Here is a 20,663-nt window from a genome sequence, read left to right as displayed (position 1 = left end):
TCACATTTCCATCAGAACAAGATACAGTTGAAGAAAATCGAAGCAGTTTTACTGTCTAAAAGGTGATAGACAGATATAAATAAAAAAACTCACATTATTGTAATATCAATACATACACACATTATTGTACAAGCTCCGCTCACAATCTAAAAGCTTGAGTATGGGGGTTTTACACCTCCCCCCCCAAACGGCTGCCCTGGCAATCAAAAACGTGGGTTCCAATCTACTCAAAGTAAAGTAAAATTTTAAAAGAAATATTTTATGTAGCAGTTTCTTAAACCTAATTATTATTAATAAAGCTAAAAGTAAAAAAAAGAAACATTGTTTTGCAAATCAACCACTATACAACATTTTCAGTAGGTGATTGCAAATGAAAATATAATACATCAAGTTTATGTCGTTTATAATCCTTCAAGTAAGAAATTTTATTTATTAATACTACAATTAAAAACAATATGATATGTTTACGAAGCACTAGTTTTATGTTTTTTTAATACTGCAAGAAAGGTTCACAATGTAAATTAAAAATTATTGTAAAAAAAAAAAATAAATAATAATAATAATAAAAATAATAATAATACACATTAAATAAAGATTAAACAAAGATATAGGTATTAGAGGAACTAAAATTATAAGGCAGGGATTTTTAATCTTTTTGGATCCACGGCTCTTCTGATTTTGAAAATAATTTTAACAGCTTCCATACAAACAATGATCATAATACAATAAACAAATTTGTATTTTCTACTGCGAACGAATCTTTTTTGATAATAATTGGCGAAGACCCGTGGAGCCGTGACGTTGGTTGAAAACCCCTGTTATAAGGTATTTAGAAAAAGAAAACAAAAGGGTCAATGAATTAAGAGTACTGAAGAAAATAATTTTTAATTTTACAATTTATCTGGATTAATTGTTATAGTTAAATTTCTGTCAGGCCAGTTGACAGTTTTTGGCAAAGGCTCCTGTAAAAGTATAAAAATAATTATCAACCATAATTTTTTTAATAAATTACATATTATGAGTATATTATAGTATATTTTAAATGTATTTACCATAACTGGCTCATTGAGGAACTTTAAACTAGATTCCATTGAATCGAGGAAACTATTTGACACAAGCACTTGCAACCAAGATCCTTGAGCTACAAATGGTTTTTCTTCGCTGACAAGAGATCCAGATACAGCTGAAGCAACAAAAGTAATAGTTGCATCACCAGTTAATGCTTTAAAAGTAAAATGACGACCATGCCTAATACGACCTCTGAAAATTAAATTTGTAATTAATATTTTTAACAAATTTTAAATTAAATTACGTATTATTAAATTAAATAAACAAAATAAATATTATACTTCAATACAAAAGGTAGCAAAAGTCCGGCTTCTAAATTAAAAGTTATATGGACATTTTCTATAAATTGTCCTTGATTCAATTCTGATAATTCGCAACTTTTATAATTTGAATTACCATCAGTTTCTTTCAAGTCCCTAGTAACAAACAAGTTAATTAGATGGTACATTTTAAAAGTTTTTATTGAACAATATAAAAAATTACTCGTTTGGTGCTCTTGAATTATTAATAATACGTAAATTGTTCATGGAATGTTCAACTGAATTATAAGCTAATGCTTTGTCACCTTAAATTTAGAAATATATTATTCATATTAATAATTAAATGTAAATATTAAATTTAGATATAGGATACATACATCTGTTATTTAATTCCTCCCATGAACAATGAGCACTTATACCACATAAATTTGAACCTTCAGTTTTGATACCTTCAGTAATTTCATCATGAACGGAAGGATCCACATCAAACATACTTTCACCTCTACGCATGTTCGTTATTAGCCATGAACCTCCAGTACTATAATAATCACATAAAAGAATATTAAATGGCACCATTATACATTTTTAACCAATTTAATAATAATTTTTTTAATTAAATTTAACTTTTATTACAAGGTAATACATTGTTTATATTATAAAAAGTATATACTTACACTGAATGTCTTTTCAATATTTGCAATACTCCTGGCCCATTCCATCTTTGAACAGTTTGTAATTCTTCTAAACATGCACCAACAATTTGAACAAATCTAACTGATCCATGCGGTGTGACAGTGACCTGTAGTTGAGGATCTTCGCCCATCAACATATGTTGTAAACGGCTCTCACTACCATCCAAACCACAATGCCAAGACACATGATCACCAGCATATAATGTATTTCCTATAATTTCATTCATTTTTACTTATAAAGTTGTTATTAACATTAATTATGATGCGTGCTCTGATAATTTTGACCATTATAATATTAGAAATACTAAAATTTAGGCGGAACAAATCTACTTTACCGGACATCCTTTTTTTCTCTCAAAATACATGTTTTTCATGCTGAATTCAAGTGTTTGTACGGAAACTTAGCATTCAAAAGTTATGGCAATTCAAAGTTGTGACCAACTCGAGGCAGTTTTCTAAGTACACTTGCTCCCTAGCGTGGTCATTTGCTCGCTATGCTCGCACGAATATTAAAATCGAAATTATCCCTAGACTTCTTGTGTAAAACCACATCGGGTGGACCTCAAATTTCATCAATATTGCTTTCTAAGAACACTTACTCCCAGCATGGTCACTCGCTCGCTCAGACATTAAAAACGAAAATATCCCTCGAATTGTTGTGTAAAACCGCCTAGAGTAGGTACATATTTGTTAATTAGATAATAATTCAAGTGTTTTTAACAAATGTACATACATCTCTCGATTTTCAATGATATGTTGATACAAATAACTCATAACTTCAAATTAATAATTAATAAATAATAATAATATAATACAAACAACCGCATTTAAACCATACAAGTACTAAGTATAATCCACTAAACTCATAAACAAAACAGACACACTAAAAGCCTAATCTTGATTACAAAATGATAAAGTATAATTCAATATGGTTTAATGAATAGATACCTATATTTTTGTAGATATCATACTAAACCACCAAAAGTGTGGTAGATAGCATATTGTACAAGTACTCATAATTAATAATCTAGAATTAGAACATTTTCCAACAATAGAAACACACTTAAAATATTTCTGATTTGAACTTATTCAAACAACTTCAAGCTACATCCTTATCCATCAACCGGTTGTCAGGTCACTGAGCTGTTACTCAAAAAAACATAACAATATTATTGACTATAGTCAGTGCCACAACTAGGAAGATTTATGGTATTTTAACTTAATAATAAAAAAGTATTATAATACTGTATAATAATAACTTTAGTAACTATATTAAACTATACCTGTTTTAAAAACATATTTAGCAAGTGACTGCATTAAACGAGCAGGCCAAGTAGGAGGAGATGTTTCTGAAGAATCCTTAAGAAGACGAAATGTCAATTCAAAGCCAAATCCACTTGGTCCATCTGATCCGTTTGTAGTATTATGAACACGATTATCACCATGCAAATCGGATAAACCAAAACTATACAATTCCATCAAATAATTTGATTAATTAATAAAACGTATACATTAAATGTTTAATGAGCGGAGTGGAGAGGTACGCGATTACCCCACAAAATATTGGTCCAGTACTCCACTCATCTAAACTTTAAATACTTTTAACTCATAAATTATTTGACCTAAATTCAATTTTCATATATTGAAATGCATATAAAAATATTTTGCTTTAGAATATGAAATTAAAACTGTATGTTGTCATTCAAAAAGAAAAACTTCAAAAATTATGAGGTTAAAAAGTATTAAAAAAATATATATATACTTAATTAAAAAATGAGTGGTTCATGATAAAAGAATCACCTGGTATATTATACAACAAATAAATAAAATAATTACCTAATATAATGCCAATGTGGTGGAATACCAATCATTCGATCACCTGGATTATTATACATACTAATATAATCTAATGGATCTGGACCACCAAGCCTAAAATTATATAACATATATAATATATATTATATATTATATTAAATGTTTTTATTATTATTCAAGAATCAAGAAGTAAAAAATCATAACAATTTCTAATATAAAGATAATAGTTGATAAATACAATATTATTATATCAGTGGCAGGTCTAGGGAGAGGCAAAGGAGGAATTTGCCAATTTTTGTACTTAGCCCCCCTGTATTATACAGTTATATTCATAGTATACACTCAATAGTTTAATATTAATTATTATTGAATGAGTAACTGCTAACATCCCAAATGTGGCTGGCAAATTAATGCATTATACAACTATGAGCTGGGTGGCTGACTATATACACATTTTTCCATAAGGTAGACACAGAAAAACGAGTAAGCACAGTGACCCACCCTACAAAAAAGAAAAAAATAATATTTAATCAATTTTAATTTTTATAAAAAATAAGATTAAAATTAATTTTTAGGATAAAAACTTAGCTAGCACCTATTTAACATGGTAATAAATCATACATTGCACATCTTTATAATTCTTTATATTCCATAGTTCACATTATTATGAATAATTTTTTTAACATTATCTAAAATAAACCTATTAATTTTTTTAATTTTAATTAATAAATATAAATATATGGGATGAAAGTAATGCATAGGTATTCATTATACTTAATAAGTAACAATAAAATATTCAAACGAACATGTGTCAACCAAAAATAGATACAGACAGGAAATGATAATAAAAAATGGTCTTTTCACCCTAGTCCAACTCTACCCTACATCAATTAGTTTTTCACACATTGTATTTTTAAAAACATTTTAAGCTTTAATCTTATATAAAATAATCTACAGAAAAAAAAATCATCTATTTTAACTAACAATAATATTAAACCATTGTATAAATACTATACTAGTATTTATAATCAATGATTAAACTAATCAAACTTACTAAAAAATATAGTTTTTTTTAATTAAATGTTTCACTTTAATAAATATCAATCTGCGTATCTTATTTTGTAGTCAAACAGTTCAAAAGAAGAAAATATAAACCATAAAATCATATGTTTGTATGTATGTGATTGTTATACTATTTAATAGTTATTTATTTTAAATAAACAATAACAAAATTAATTACAACTCTGACTTTGTTCTTTATTGCGACAAGTTTCAGACGACTTGCAGCAGTTGTGTATAATATAATAATAATATGTACCTATTATTTAAATCATTATAGGAACTAGTTGTGTATTAATATAAGAACATTTCAATAGCTTAAAATTATTTAAAAATTAAATATTAAACTTAATTAAAAATGTTGGCTATAAAATGAGAAATGCTCAAATGCAGAACTGTTTTGTTTTAGTTTGATATGATAAATAACAATAACAGATGTTACACAATATCCAGATATACTCTAAGGATAATTTAAATACCTACTAATGGTTTATTTATGTAAAATACTCATTAATTTATTATTTAAATTTCTAATATATATAAGGCAAATAGTAACAAAAAAAATTATTATCTATTACAATATAAATATAAAGGAAGAGACATTTTTTCAGCAATATATTGACAATTATGACTACCAATATCAAATTACCAACACACTTTAATATAATTGCTCACCAGAACTTAATTACAGTAGTGGCTTGTAAAGGATTACACTGATCTGGGTATATCCTTTTACACAACATGTAAAGTGAAGCAAGGCCAGCTGGTGGAGTTTGTGGTATATAAGGCACTTCGGTAATTGATCTCGGAGTACGCATACAGTGCACTCCATTCTGGTGGTCAGATTCATTCATTTTCTTAGTCAAAATACTAAAAATAGATCAAAAGCGTATTAAACAGTAGAATGAAATCTAATATTCTTTGAATAAGGTGAATATTTCTTACCTATAACATTCTGTAGATTCAGAGTTAAAACAACAACAGATTAAAATTGATAGGAAAATAAATAAAAATTATGATATAGTGAGAACTTAATTGCAAACTGGGTTGGTAACGATACAAATAAAATTGTAAGATACTCAGAGGCCTGGGGGACACAGATTATTGTAGCCAATTTTCACATCGACATAATACAATAATGTACCTATGTACACACTATAGACCGTACGGCGGGCACTACTGTAGACTGTAGTTACTGGTATAGCACAATTACAGCAGCAGCAGCCACCAGCCAGCAGTCAGCACTCAGCAATGCAGTATGCACAAAAAATAGTGAGTACTAGCTAAATACGTTAACGACGTTGCTAGTTAGTGGTTACACTCCTTCTGATTGGCGACTGCCGAGCATAGACAAGTATACTGCCGCCGACTGGTATGGTGGTATTTACTAATTTATAGTAGGTATCAGACATTTTTCGAGAGATATGATTATACAGAGTGTGTCAAATATACATTTTTTATTATAGAATTTAAGTTCATACAATTAAAGGAAAATAAAATTATGTCAAACAAATCTGATTAGAACCATTTATATACTTTAAATTTTACCTCTAAAGTCTAAATTGCTAAAAACTAAACGAAATCCGAAAAGGATGTAAAGCTTTGAGATGAATTGGCCTGCTGCCACCTATTTATTCAGTCACTCTGTATTTTAAAATACAACTATACAAGGTATTCCATTCTCCTCAGTCCCCACACCATGGTGTCGTTATTCTTGTTTTTCATTGCTACCAATACCTACCGAAGCTACAATATTCAAATACTATTAACTATTAAGATGTTTCTATAATAAATTCTTCCAATCTTTAAAACATATATAATTTATACGTTTGATTATGAATGTTTTTTGGACTAGAATAAAATGTATTCTAAAAAGGTTTTTTCCCCTAGCTTTGAATACTTACAAAGTATCTACGTAATTTATTCACTATAAACAATAATAAGAAAAATATGTACACGTCCTTATCCTGTAGTCTGTACCTATCTTACATTCTTATACGTTATTTTACCTGTTGCTTCGTGAGCTAAAGTGAAAGTGTGTGTATGGCATACAAACTGTAGTACAACCATTCAATATTTGATCGTCAGTCATTAACACACTGCACTATGAGCAATAAGTCGATTGTCGTAATAATACTCTTAGTGTCAATACTGATCAACTTTTCTGACAGTGTTGTGAAACGTTGTTTCAGTTGCCGTTCCCGTGGAGATTTAGGAAGCTGTAAGGATCGATTTAAGTACACCAACCTCACACAGGTCAGCTTAGAATCCGGTATAGGAGTGGAAGCTGTGCCGTGTGCCTCGGGATGGTGTGGGAAAATAATTGAGACACGAAATTCTGATGCCAAAGAACAAGAATTCGATACGGCAACACAAAGGACGTGTTTGCAGAGAGGACCTTCAGATGGAGAAGAACGTTGCGATGACACCATGTGGGAGTATAAAAAAGTTTTCATGTGTTTTTGTCACGGAGACCTCTGTAACAATGCACCACCAGCTTCGAAAAGTTATAACTTCTATCTTCTTACATTAATTCTTGGTATCCCTATTATACTTACTCAGTTGCTCATTTCATAGGTATTTTAACAATAAATAATTGATTTTCAAAACTAACTTGTAAAATATAAAAATAAAATATTGTGTGTAAATATTGACTATTGTACCTATGTCATTTTTTTTAACAAAATAAAAAACATATCTTTAAACTGTAGGTATACCTGTATACCTGTACTATTTTAAATTTTTGAATGTCTAAACAATTTTTTTTTTTATATATAAAATGTACAATCTATGCTCAAGCCTCAAGGGCCAAAGACATAATATAAATATGTAATACAAGCAATTAATACATGAAAAAGGATAAGGGAAGAAACCATCCAGTAATCGCACTTCCTTAATACTTAAACAATAAAATATATTTTTAATTTAAAGTCTGTATTTGAAATTGATCTTATCAAAAATACGATTTAAATTATTCTCAAACAGGATATCTGCTTATTGTGCCATAATAATATCAGAACCAAACAATTATATTATAAATCATGATGACTTCAAAAATAAACGCCATCTCCATATCATTGAACTTTGTTGTTATGATATAGAGATTGATGTACTTATTTTACTTATATAAATATTTGTATATAGGTACCTACCTAAACATCTAATTTAATTCTATAAAATAAAATAAGCAGTTTTTAATTTTTAAATTCAAATAAATAGGTACGTACCATATACTACATAATATCTATATTATGTATACAGGGGCGTATTTAGAAATTTCTAATAGTAGGAAGAGGGGGCACAAACAAAAAATTCAAATTATACATATTTATAAGTTATAACTAATACCTCACATTTGGCTTTAAAATAAAATATAATTATGGCGAATGAGTGCCGCTCATACCCTTTTTTAATATGCCCCTAATGGAATAGAAAATACTGGTTAGCTTTATAAGTATCTCCTTTGTTTCTCCTTACTTAACTATAAATATCAAAATATGGCTTAAATTAATCTCACAAATAATTGTCTTTTATACAACCAGTCTTTATGTTAAATTATAAATAAAATATTCATCTTTTTTTAGATCATTCATTGTTATAACTATTAACTTATATTATAGACATTTTTATCAAATGTCTACTTATATATACTTTTTTTTTGATCTGTTCTTATTTATAAATGTATAGGTACAAGCATTGATTAATGTACAATGGTACAAGTTACAACTACCTATTTATTTTAAGCTATTTACCATAGAACAATTGGTTATTACTTATAACTATTGACTCCTAGTCATTATACCCACCTCTGCAATGCGCATATTTTTTTGATACGTATAGTATTTATTGTTAGGTAGTATAAAAGTAAAAAATATGGTTATTTGTATTTTTAGGTTTATGTAATATGTACAATATTTTTATTTGATATTGTAGCCTGTGGGTTCTAGGCAGTGCCGTAGCCAGAAAAAAAATGTTGGGGGGAACTTATTTTTTTTTCTCTAGCCTTTGAAATGCTAGAATATCTAATTATGACCCCTTTGTTCATAAAGTGTAACTACTACTCGTTTTATGACTATATTATATTTATGTTAACAAGTATGGTACCTACATTGGCTACATTTTAATATAACAATATATTAATATTATTGTAAACCATAGGTTAATGTTAATATTCATCAATATTATTATCATTATAATATCAAAATGTGTTGTAAACAAAACATTCCATTTTTGGTTCGAATATTATTAAAATTTAGTAACAAATATACAAGACTATATTAGGACTGTTGAAAGCTGGTAGTTTTTTCGAGCAATTAGATCAATAAGCGGAAAAAATATACTTGCAGAAATCCAATTTTAATTTCGAAAAAAACATAACAATTTCTCCGCTTTTTGTGTGTTTTGTTAGAAGCGATTTTTTTTTTTTAGTAATTCAAAAGTAAAAGTGAATTTTGAAAAAAAAAAAGAAAATTACTCTGGTACTATAATACTAATTAAACAATACTACAGATCATAAATCCATTTCCTACATAATCTAGAAAAGAGATTAAGGAATTCAGATATATGTTTTCAAAATTTAAATAGCCAAAAGGGCTTTTGGTACTGGGTGAATTTGTCTTCAATTTTTTGAGAGTTTTGTGGCACATTTAAGTTGAACATTTTTTTATCACAAAATATAGTGACGTGACTGCGCGTATGTACTTTATTGCAGGGGTTCAAGAATCTTAGCCGTCGTTTATCTTAAATTACATAAAGCGTTCGGAGAACTCGCACACACTAATGATCAGTCACTACACACATAGATATAGTACTAACGATGGATGTACAATATTTCCTAAATCCGACCCCTTCAAAATGGTTCACTTCGACAGTCTTAACTTTTAATATAATATAAAACAAGCTAAAAAAAATTTCGGGGGGGGACGTGCCCACAGTGCCCACCCCCTGGCTACGGCACTGGTTCTAGGTATAATAGTGGAAATGCTTTGTGCGCTCTGACCACTACCGTACTGTAGTACTGTACTACTGCTTATACTAAGGACATATATGTAGTCATGGTAGACATAGGTAACATGTGGATCAGGCCATTCAGCACCATCACATATTATATATTTTAATTAGTGAGTACCTCAGACATAAGGTAATAAGGTATATCTTAGTCAATGATCAGCATTGATCAGAATTGATCTGGATGTTGTATATATTCAGTTCAGTGATTGACAGAAGTCGTGGTTGTAAACTCAAAATACAAATAACAATTTAATTTAATTTAGGGCTATTATAAACTATAGTGTCAATTGTCATGACTCATGACAAATTGACAAAATTTGACAAAATACATTCATAATAAAACGCTTAACAGTTAAGCAGTTACTGCTTAATTGAGTCAGAACAAATTTATTTTCTGTTAATATTTGTCATGATCATAAATAGTGAAGACTATAGAGATTCTCTTATTATTTATTAATGGCCTAATTGACCTATTCTTAATAAGACATCGTGTTTATTGTTTAATAGTTAATAATTATGATTTATGAGTTTATTTATTTACGTGAAATATTACATTTTATAAACAGTAGCTAGTATAACACAGTATTGTAGAAACAATTTTTTTTTATAGCTATTATTTGTCAAGCTATGACATTTTTTTATGTCATCTTTCTATTGTTCAATGGTTTTTACTTTTTAATAAATTACAGACATGATTTTATAAGAATTAATATTAATTATAAAAGTAGGATATTAATTGGTTGATGCTAGTGGCTGCACTGGTAATACTTATCGCTTATTTAAAAACAATAATATTATCTCGCCGCGGCCCGAGGATGCTTATTTACGTTTATTGATCACACCATACATCACACCATGATCTACCGATAGATAAACTGTTTAGTGTTTAAGGTATAGGTATTATTGCCACAGTAAATATTAAATAGTTTTTTATTAACCATTAAGTGTTTAGTGTCTTAATTTTATCCGTAACACAACAACACAACTATAATGAATTTGGTGCCCGAGAAAAACAGCGATTTCAGTACAACGGAGTATTGGGACTCTTTTTTTACAAAACGTAAAGCTACTTTCGAATGGTATGGTAATTATGAAAATTTAAAACGTTTACTCACCAAATACATTAGTGCTAAAGATGTTATATTAATGTCGGGCTGTGGAAATTCTGATCTTAGTTTAAACTTGTACTCCGATGGATTTATCAACATGACTAGTGTGGATAATAGTGAAGTTGTAATTGCCAATATGAATAATAAACATAAAAATAAATACCCAGGTCTAGTTTATGAAATTGAGGATATATTGAATACTAAATATGCCGATGAAAAGTTTAGTGCTGTTATTGACAAAGGAACACTGGATGCTTTGATGCCGGATGGTGAAGTGGAGTCTCTTACACGTGCAATGAAAATGTTTAATGAGATCAAAAGAATATTGAAATTTGGAGGACGATATATTTGTGTGTCCCTTCTTCAGTATCATATTGCACAGTTTATATTTTCCTATTTCAGTGAAAATGGTTGGATAATTCGTGTTTGCCAATGTACAGAAGTTGAAGACTCGCCAGATTTCAATGGCCAACCTGTATTTATGGTTGTCTGCACTAAAGTAAATAAAATACCTGGAGCTAATCCAGTTCTTGAGTGGAATCCAGATGGACTTACAAATGAAAGATTAGATTCCATAAATGATCTATTAGAAATAGTTATTGATACTCAGAAATCTGTTTCAATGTGTTTTGATCTCACTAAATGTCAAATGGAAGACATGTCAAATAATTATCGATTTGAAATTAATTGTTCCCAAACAAAAAAACCTCGTTACACAATTATGATTGTTGAATCCCCTACTCAAAAAAATCCAAACAAAATGACTTTTGCTGCATTTATTGTTCCTCATGGTCGAGAACATGAGTGGTTATTTAGCAGCGAAGAAGGGCAAGATATACTGCGACGGAATTGTAATGTAGATCGTTTAGCTATTATTAGTATGCATCGAGGACAGATCTATAAGAATTTAAAACAAGTACAGGGAGAACTATCAAGACTTATGTTGAAAATAGCACCACAAGGTGTCATAAGACGTGGTGAAACCATATTATTTTTATCATTAGAACAACAACTTGGAGACAGAAAAATCATTATGGAAAGCAAAAGTGAACACTCTGGAAATTTTGTAATAGAGGAAGTAATTGGGCAAAAAGATGAAACTTATAGACGTTTAGTATTCCTTAACATGCCTCATATCATTCAATCAGAAACAAAATTACTGACTGAAAATGGAGAGATCAAAATCGATTATTCCCATTTCCTCAGCGATTACATACCATATTTGGGCCTCGGTGTAGGTATTTTAGCAAATCAATTAAATAGAGAATCTAAAATCCTTTTAATTGGTTTGGGTGGAGGTGTACTTACTAATTTATTATTAAATGCTTATAAAAATGTAAATATTGTTGCTTTAGAAATAGATCTAGTCGTATACAAAATCGCAAAAGAAGCTTTTGGACTGTTAGAGGACAGCAGATTAAAAGTAAATGTTTGCGACGGTCTTGATTATATATGCAATGCTGTCAAAAATAATGATAAATATGATGCGGTAGTATACGATGTAGATGTTAAAGATCCTACATTAGGTTTAAGTGGACCACCGAAAGCTTTTTTGAGACAAGATATACTGAATAACGTAAAAAGTTTAATCGGAAAAGACGGTTTATTTTTATTGAACTTTGTCTGTCGTGCATCTGATGTTAAAGTTGAAATTTTAAATGTTTTGAAGACTAATTTCAAACAACTGACATCATTAAAAATTGCTGAAGATATTAATAGAGTGCTGTTAGCAGGGAATAGTGATAAAGCATTTGATGCACACCTTTTGGAACAAACTGCTGCATACATGAACCAATGCACCAAAAGTAACCCACTCATTGCTTGTGATGTCATTGATATTTCTGCTTTGAAGGAAAATATTGAAGATATTTAATGCTGAAGCATTTCATAAATGCTTTATTTTTTCATACTTAATTACTCGTTCTATTTATGTTTTTATGAATGATTTAATTTAGATACATTAAGTTTAAAATATATTTAATTGTTACATTTTTTAAGGTTGTTATTTTTTTTTTTTTTTTTTGATAACATAAGAACAATAATTATTTAGAAATATAAATATAATAAACAAATTTCTTAGATATCACATTTGTTTTAACAATATTAGCTTTATTCTGAAATTATTGTATTATTTCCTAAACCAGCCTCATCTTTTGTGGATAATTGGACAAATTATATTAATTGTTGGGTTTTAAAAAATATTTTTTAAATACAAACATTTTATTTTTATTCACTTATATATTTTTTACAAGTAAGGTATAAGGGTATAATGTTTTTTTTCTATTTAAAATATTGCCTATAGTCTGTACCAAATAAGAGTACACCACGTTGGCGCATCCAAATGAATCGCGGAACAACGTCAGTTGCTGGCAGTCTATTAGCTCTATAATTGGTCTCCGTTAGTCAGCTGCATGCGCGAGTTTGGACCGATTTTTATCCGCGCCCAGTGTGCTCTTTTTTGGTACAGACTATAGAGTTAATTTACTCTTGACCCATAAATTACACTTAATTCACACAACACTAATATGCATTATGCATATTTTAAAGGTTTAATTCACCCTGTTTAAAACAATTATAGTAAATAAATTATTGGAAGCACACTTTATGAAAATGAAATGTTATCAAGAAAAATTAATTTGAGAAGTACATTGTTTCATTAGTGTTTGCTTGAGCTTCTATTAGACAATTTGTATCCAAGTTGCTAAGAGTATTTGTTATTCTGTCGACCAATTTTTTTCTATACCTGTACACGGTTCGGTCAACTGTAGAGTCTGCAGTTACACAATCATTTCCTCCATACTCACAAACCCTATAATGATGAAGTATTGCACGTTCTGGTGTAAAATAAAATGTCCCATCATTAGGATTTAAAAACTCCCAGATAAAATGATTTCCAACTTCTACTATTCGTTGCGGATCACAAATATATTTTGAACGTTGTTTGTGTGGATGCAATTTAGTCTTACGCCGTGTTTTACGTAATACTACAAGATTTGAATGAAATGGATTTTGATCTAATGGTAAAGAGTCATCATCAGCCCATTGCATGTAGAAGAATGCATTACGAAATGAATATGCAGCTGGAGTTTGATAAATGTTTAACCAACTAAAAATAAACAAGTAATAAAAATAATTTTACATCTTTGTATGCATTAGAAAATCTTAAAATTAAACATACTTAATTAATTTGATTAATGTATCATTTTGTCTAGGAACAATAATTTCATCTATGTCTAAAAATGCCACATATTTTGATTTGTACATATTTCTATACAAGCAATCATTAAGCGCAGCGAACATTCCTTCAGTTCTGATTTCTTGTTTGGATACCATATCCAACTGCCAAGATAAAACAGAAACCAAATTGTCTTTTATGTAACGATCCAAAACACATTCAACATTTGGCCCAATAGTGTTTTTATAAAATGTAAAATGTCCAATCCCGAGTAAATAATTTAACTCTACAAATTCCATAAGTTGTATTGCCTTAAATTAAAAACAAAATATATTATAACAATTATTTAAAATATATAGGGACTTGAATAAATATAAATGATGAAATAATTACTCGATCATAATAATAATGAAATGGCTTAACACAAATTTCTATATCAGTCTTGAGTTGACTAGTTGGTTTTGGCGTTTGAATCAAAATTTCATTTGTAATTGGATCTTTAATGTGAGACACAATAGATACGCTTAACGGATGGTTTCCGTCTGATGGTAATTTGCACAACACAAATACTGCACTGTACTTTAGATTCCAGTTTTCCCGGATTGCTTTCACAAATGCTGAAACAGTCTTGGAACTATTTGCATACCATAATCTACACCAAACTGGATCTGGTTTTCGAGTTTTGGTCGCACCAATTATGCGTACCAATGGTCCAACAGATTTGATTCTTGTATCCAAGTATGCTGAATAAATGAAAAATTTGTACCTATTTGATGATATAAACATATTAAAATCAACACACTAAAAATAAATTTTAAATAGTCACAATACTTTGTTGATTGGACTTTTTGCCAAACTGCGTCTCTTGGAATGATTCCACTTCGATTGGGTAATGTACGTTCTATATGTGGTGGATGTATTATATACTGTTGTTTTGCGGGCTTGTAATGGGTCGGTGGTTTAAGTTTTTGACTATAATACTTGTTGTCCTGAAAATGAATATATTGATCAACGTCATTCACAATAATTACATATTTACATGGTGTATGGTAGTCTGTTACTCACTTTGACGTCTACGTTGTTGGGTTTTTCATCGAAGACAAAAAAGACTACGAACAAGGTAAGAGCACCAGTGAACAAGAGCAGCAACAGACGGACTCGAGTTTTCATCATTGAATCACTCAGTTAGTACTAAAATTGTAGTATCGTACGTGCATTGATAACCAACATCGCATTCTGGGGGAGTTTATATTTAAAAAAAATTAATTTCGAAGGCATCGAAGGCGATTTGCAGCAAACTGAGCTGCGATCGCGGGATGACAACGACACGCGCGTACTTCTTTGACTTCCTCCATCGGGACAAAACGAAATCGCTATAATATGACGTTATCTACGGCTATGACGTCGGACCGAATCCGCCCGGTGAGCGAAGAACACCGGCCAGCCGCATCCCCGTCTCACAAACCTGCGGCAGCAACAGCGCAGCGCCTACCGTCGACCGTCGACATGACGACGGTCATAAACGGAACCGCGCCGAAAATGAACAGCGTTGTTATCGTCGTTGTTGACATTGCGAACGATGACATGCGTTCGCATTTCCCTTTATAATAATTATCATTCGATTGCAGTGGACGTGAACAAACCGCTCTCGTTTTTGTTGAATATTTAAATTATACAATTATTATTTTATTCTATATCGCGCGGTACGACACCAACAGCTATACCGGCGATGAATGATGATAGATAACCATTAACCACGAACACGTAATTACGAAAGACTATAATTGATTGTGACCGATGACCACAGAATAAAAGACTAATTGGTTATGCGATTGACGGCCAGACGGCGATTATTTTACAATTTACAACATTATATTATTATATAAAAATTCCGCGTAGACGCGTAGTCCATGAGCGCATAGCTTAATTATTATTATTATTACTGTGAATAGTGCATGGGGGTTGTGCGATATGTTTTAATTCGCGTCTGCGCGGTACACATCCCCTGCAAATATCACTCGGTCGGCAGAGCAGGCGCAACCCTAGTACAGACATACTATATATACAATAATAGTGTAATACCCTACAGACTGTTACACTCGGAAAGTCCGAACGTCGAATAAACACAGTGGCCTGGGGCGGGGCTACGGGGGTAGCTCTCGATCGAATCAGCTCGGTTAGTCGGTTGACGGCGAGTGGTGACAACTGACAGCCGATGGCTTCAAGCTTGTATACACGCGGTACACCGATGTACCGTCCGTACATTTTAATATTGCTATGCCTGCCTTTACCAACCAGGATATCATTATTTCAATTATTGTCAATATAGGTAGTATTTATACGTAAAAATAATATGTCCAACAGACATCGGAATATTGTTACACGTCTTATAGACTATAGTCATATTATTAATAATACACAATATAGGTACCAAGTGAAATATCCGTACTTATACAATATTATTTATAAATTAATAATTTCTACACACCATGATGATATAATATTACAATTTACTATTTTATAATTTACAATTCACGTGACGTTTTTAATTTATTATATAGGTACCTACCTATAAATATATTTATATATACCTATATTTTATTTAGGCACGTACACAGAATAAAATTTCGGTGGGGGGGGGGGGTACAAAATACAGCAATACAAATTGTACAGCAACATAATAAAACAATTTCTTCCTACTTACTCATTATTTTTAATGTGACAATAAAATTATTATGCTAAATATTCAAACTCTATTATGTATATCATTTGTTCAGTGTTCAGAAGTAAGTATATTTAGGAAATAGTAATATTAGGAATAATAATAGTAATAAAAATAAATAAAACTTTAAATAATATGTATTATGAACAGAACAGAAATGTATTTGATTATTATATGCACATACAATTACCTAGGTATATTAAAATATTAAGTATAGATAGAAGAAAAAAATCAAACAATTTATATATTTTATATAATATTGTTGATGTTTAGTAACGCCAATCCAATAAGTCTCGTTTCTCCCATATTGTTTCGTAAGTATGTTTTAAGTCTCTGTAGAGTTGAGAATGACCGTTCAGCAGTAGCAGTTGTAACAGGTAATGTGGCCATAATTGTCAAAATACTGTGAATGTTCGGGAAAAAAATCATAAGACATTGCAGACAAAGTAGTCTTAGGTAGAATTTCTCTAGCAACTGAAGTATAGAAGTAGATAATCCTTTACCAGTCATATCATGAGCAATTGAAAATTCAAGAAAATCTTCCATAATACAGCTTGACACACACCGTCAACGTATCGTACACAAAAAGACATTTGTTCTAACCGAGATACGTCTTGTGTTTCGTCTACTAAAATAGAAAAATATTTTGCATTTCTGATATTTTTTAATATATTTTCTTGTATTAAATTGCCACAAATAGTAATGATTTCATTTTGAACATTAGGACTCGTGTAAGATGTAAAAGAAGTTGCGTTTTTTAAATGTTTGTCTAAAATAGGATCAGTCAATGATTTAAATCTTAATAAAGATCTAAAATTCCCGTCATTTGTTTTTATACTTTCATCATATATTTTTCCACTGTCATTATTACCTCTTAAAGCAATATTTTGTTTTCCACATACAATTAAGGTAATTAAATTTAACCGTTAAACTAAAAATTAAAATGCCATAAATGCTTGACATTTTCGTCAAATATTTATATTAGTATTTTTTATACATGATAAAATGTTCAAAATATTATGGCTATTTTTAACTATTTATAGACATTTGAAATGATGGACTATTTTTTTTGTTTCTATATAAATGTTGACAAACAAAATTCGGTCTGAAAGTTTGAAATTTAGTATACAAGGTTGCTTATAAGATGTTCTTAAATCAATTAAAAAAAAATACATAGTCACAATATTTTTTTATATGTGTTTAAAGTCATAACATTGACAAAATTATACCAAAAAACCAAAATCAATTTTGTCAAATACTGGTATGGTTTTTCCTAGTCATTATGAAAAGTACTGAAATTTTTTACTTTTGATCCCCCCCCCCCCCTAAAGGAAAAAAGTACCAACAAGATCCAATTTCTACCAGAAACCCACTCCCATGTTAAAAATCAAAGAATTTTTACTGTCCCACAAGGTGATGATCAACAGAAAAAAACAAATCATTTTTAATTTACAATACATTCATCGCTCCTCTAGTCCTCTCAGAATCTAAAATAAAATAAGAGGTGTTTTTGCTGACAAGGCAAAGATTGATGGAGCTTGATACTGTTAGTTTTTGTGACATATTGAATCGTTTTGTAGCTAAGAAACTTTAAGTCAGTAGTTTTAAATATGACACAACTCATAGGGGGGGCAAAAAAGAGACGGTATAACATTAGGATAATAAAATATTATTATAATGTTGTTTTTAAATATACATTGTTTAGGTTACAGTTATAAATTAGATTTTATTCACTGTATTGTATACATTTTTTAATGAGTAAGTACCTATCTAAAAATGCAATAAATACAGGCCGCGTAAGTACGCACGAATATTAAAAATATTACGGCGGCAATGCGGCATAATATACGTGTCACATGTATGCATTTTATATTTACGCGATCCGCCATAGACGAAGGTTGACAAAATCATAACCATCGCTCCCGAATGATCAAAATCGTCGGCCAGCCGCCGACTGTGAGTAGTGGGCGCGGCTTAAACATCGCGTGCTTGCGGATCACGAAAACACCTAACAGCGCGTTCTCTCGGTCGTTGTATACGTTTCGCTTTCGGTGTGGCGTCCACTTAATGAGTGTAATTATCATCATTTAATTATTTATATATTAGCTGTACCTATTATTAATTTATTCATTGTTCATCAGTATAATTTTTAATATATATTATTTAATATTGGTTTGACAATTAATAGAGTCATATTATGTAAGAAATTAACTACTAATAGATTTTCAAAATAAAATATGTATGTTAAATATAGAAACAAAATCGTTAGTATCACCTAATAAATTTCTTATGTTCAGAAAATTTCAAATGATTTTTCATTTTATTCATTTAAAATTGAATTATTAATTTAAGAGATAATTAATAGTAATTATTCAAAGTAACAAAGTTTTTAAATGTCCAATGGGGGCAATAATAGGTTTTTTCTTTGTTACTAGGAGTCTAACCTCTGTTAAGTTAAGAACGTAGTCGGCGGCCAACTTGTGCGCAGGAGTGTGGGCGTGTGGCAATACTACACGGCAAGTATACAGAAAGTTGACTGAACGGGGATGACAAACGGGTGATACTACAATAGTATCAAACTGCACACTAAATGGCTCAACATAACATAATATTTTTATTTTCAATTAATCACCTTTGATAATAATTATGTGATTCAATATATTGCAAGCTTAATTTTAAGAATTAATAGGACAAAATTAAAAATGTGCGAAATCTATTATTGTTTTAATTAAATTTATTTAGCTGAATAACAAATGTAACAAGACATTATACATCACAATAGCATACTGACTAAGAAATGAATAGACTTTTCATCAATAAAACACTTATTAACATAACTTTTAATTTCATAATTCAATATCAAACTTTAATAAAATAACACTTCAAAGTTCAAGTATATCAAACAAAGCCAAAGAATAAAATCATAGTATGAATAGTTTTAAAAAAAAGTTTTTCATGTTCAATTCAAGAATACAATTTGTTTAAACAGATTTCTTCATTATTTATAAACATAATTTCAATATAAATAATTAAATATATAGTTATTAGTTATTTTAACTATGAGAATATTTAATATACAGGATTGAAAAAGTGTTTTTTGAGCAAAAATAAAACATAAGTGATTTATAGTTTGTTTTTGAAATGTATTATTGTGTCATATACATTTAAGCACCGACCTATAGTCTATACTATTTTTTTGAAAAATAACAACAATTCTAGAAGATATTATGTTTTATAATATTAACCAATTAACCAATTAATTTAAGAAATTAGAGATACAAAATAGTAGATAAGATAATTGTTGGGTTGCATAAAAAAATTATTAAATTTAATGGACCAATTGTGGATCACTAAATCTTGTTTAAGGGATATTATTGATTATTATTGATATATTGATTACTCATTATTGATTCATTAAATGTTATGTACAATCTGGAATTTATCTTTTTAATAAGTTATAGTATTTCTTTTGGTTTAATGACTGCTAAAATTTGAGTTAAAAACATAAATTGAACTGAATGTTCATAGCTATTCTTATTAATTTTAAAATCATTTATATATTTAGAAATTTTAAATGAGAACAATCTTGTAAAAACTTACACAAAACAATCAAACATATTGTAAAATAATACAATATTAAATATTAATATAACTAAAAGGAATATGTATAAAAAAATGTATTACATAATTATCTTTCTTTTATACAATATTAAACATTATTATAATTTCTTTGGTTTCTAAAATCAATAAAAC

At 29.5% G+C, this 20,663-nt stretch overlaps 4 protein-coding genes across 5 annotated transcripts; 2 read left to right on the top strand and 2 right to left on the bottom strand.

The window, feature by feature from the left end:
* Positions 1 to 391: 391 nt before the first annotated feature.
* On the bottom strand, positions 392 to 6,279 carry LOC100167098 (suppressor of fused homolog). The gene is made up of 10 exons (XM_029487982.1): positions 5,840 to 6,279; positions 5,570 to 5,764; positions 3,857 to 3,949; positions 3,304 to 3,485; positions 2,003 to 2,231; positions 1,706 to 1,866; positions 1,552 to 1,633; positions 1,350 to 1,484; positions 1,053 to 1,260; positions 392 to 962 (listed from the first exon to the last, which is right to left on the bottom strand). Exons 2-10 carry the CDS (start codon positions 5,746 to 5,748, stop codon positions 891 to 893), a joined length of 1,341 nt encoding a protein of 446 aa, XP_029343842.1. The 5' UTR covers positions 5,749 to 5,764; positions 5,840 to 6,279; the 3' UTR covers positions 392 to 890.
* Positions 6,280 to 6,980: 701 nt separating this feature from the next.
* On the top strand, positions 6,981 to 7,824 carry rtv (retroactive). The gene is given in 1 exon segment (NM_001162835.2): positions 6,981 to 7,824. A coding segment is annotated over 1 exon segment (471 nt). The 5' UTR covers positions 6,981 to 7,000; the 3' UTR covers positions 7,472 to 7,824.
* A 2,887-nt stretch (positions 7,825 to 10,711) lies between these two features.
* On the top strand, positions 10,712 to 13,096 carry LOC100160277 (eEF1A lysine and N-terminal methyltransferase-like). The gene has a single exon (XM_001948796.5). The coding sequence runs from the start codon at positions 10,895 to 10,897 to the stop codon at positions 12,884 to 12,886; it is 1,992 nt and encodes a 663-aa protein (XP_001948831.1). The 5' UTR covers positions 10,712 to 10,894; the 3' UTR covers positions 12,887 to 13,096.
* Positions 13,097 to 13,214: 118 nt separating this feature from the next.
* Positions 13,215 to 16,571, bottom strand: LOC100162314 (beta-1,4-galactosyltransferase galt-1). 2 transcript variants are annotated; one of them, XM_001948753.4, is made up of 6 exons: positions 15,526 to 16,571; positions 15,254 to 15,424; positions 15,020 to 15,177; positions 14,582 to 14,954; positions 14,192 to 14,499; positions 13,215 to 14,119 (listed from the first exon to the last, which is right to left on the bottom strand). In XM_001948753.4, exons 2-6 carry the CDS (start codon positions 15,359 to 15,361, stop codon positions 13,645 to 13,647), a joined length of 1,422 nt encoding a protein of 473 aa, XP_001948788.2. In that variant the 5' UTR covers positions 15,362 to 15,424; positions 15,526 to 16,571; the 3' UTR covers positions 13,215 to 13,644. The 2 variants fall into 2 exon arrangements, with proteins under 2 accessions (XP_001948788.2, XP_008187828.1); XM_008189606.2 differs by having other exon boundaries at positions 15,254 to 16,571.
* Between the last annotated feature and the right edge of the window lie 4,092 nt (positions 16,572 to 20,663).

The sequence above is a fragment of the Acyrthosiphon pisum genome, chromosome A1, assembly GCF_005508785.2.
Source record: "Acyrthosiphon pisum isolate AL4f chromosome A1, pea_aphid_22Mar2018_4r6ur, whole genome shotgun sequence".
Classification (NCBI taxonomy): domain Eukaryota; kingdom Metazoa; phylum Arthropoda; class Insecta; order Hemiptera; family Aphididae; genus Acyrthosiphon; species Acyrthosiphon pisum.
The sequence above is the reverse complement of the archived record's forward strand: the minus strand, read 5'-3'. Positions and strand labels throughout refer to the sequence as shown.

Excerpts from the sequence above, each read along its gene's own strand:
- LOC100167098 (XM_029487982.1), bottom strand. The coding sequence starts at position 5,748 with ATGAATGAATCTGACCACCAGAATGGAGTGCACTGTATGCGTACTCCG. Across the intron at positions 1,634-1,705 it reads GGAGGAATTAAATAACAGAT|GTGACAAAGCATTAGCTTAT; the intron begins GTATGTATCCTA and ends TCTAAATTTAAG. Across the intron at positions 1,261-1,349 it reads TTGCTACCTTTTGTATTGAA|AGGTCGTATTAGGCATGGTC; the intron begins GTATAATATTTA and ends TTTAATTTTCAG.
- LOC100160277 (XM_001948796.5), top strand. The coding sequence starts at position 10,895 with ATGAATTTGGTGCCCGAGAAAAACAGCGATTTCAGTACAACGGAGTAT.
- LOC100162314 (XM_008189606.2), bottom strand. The coding sequence starts at position 15,361 with ATGATGAAAACTCGAGTCCGTCTGTTGCTGCTCTTGTTCACTGGTGCT. Across the intron at positions 14,955-15,019 it reads CAAAAAGTCCAATCAACAAA|GTACAAATTTTTCATTTATT; the intron begins GTATTGTGACTA and ends ATCATCAAATAG. Across the intron at positions 14,500-14,581 it reads TTCATTATTATTATGATCGA|GCAATACAACTTATGGAATT; the intron begins GTAATTATTTCA and ends TTTTAATTTAAG.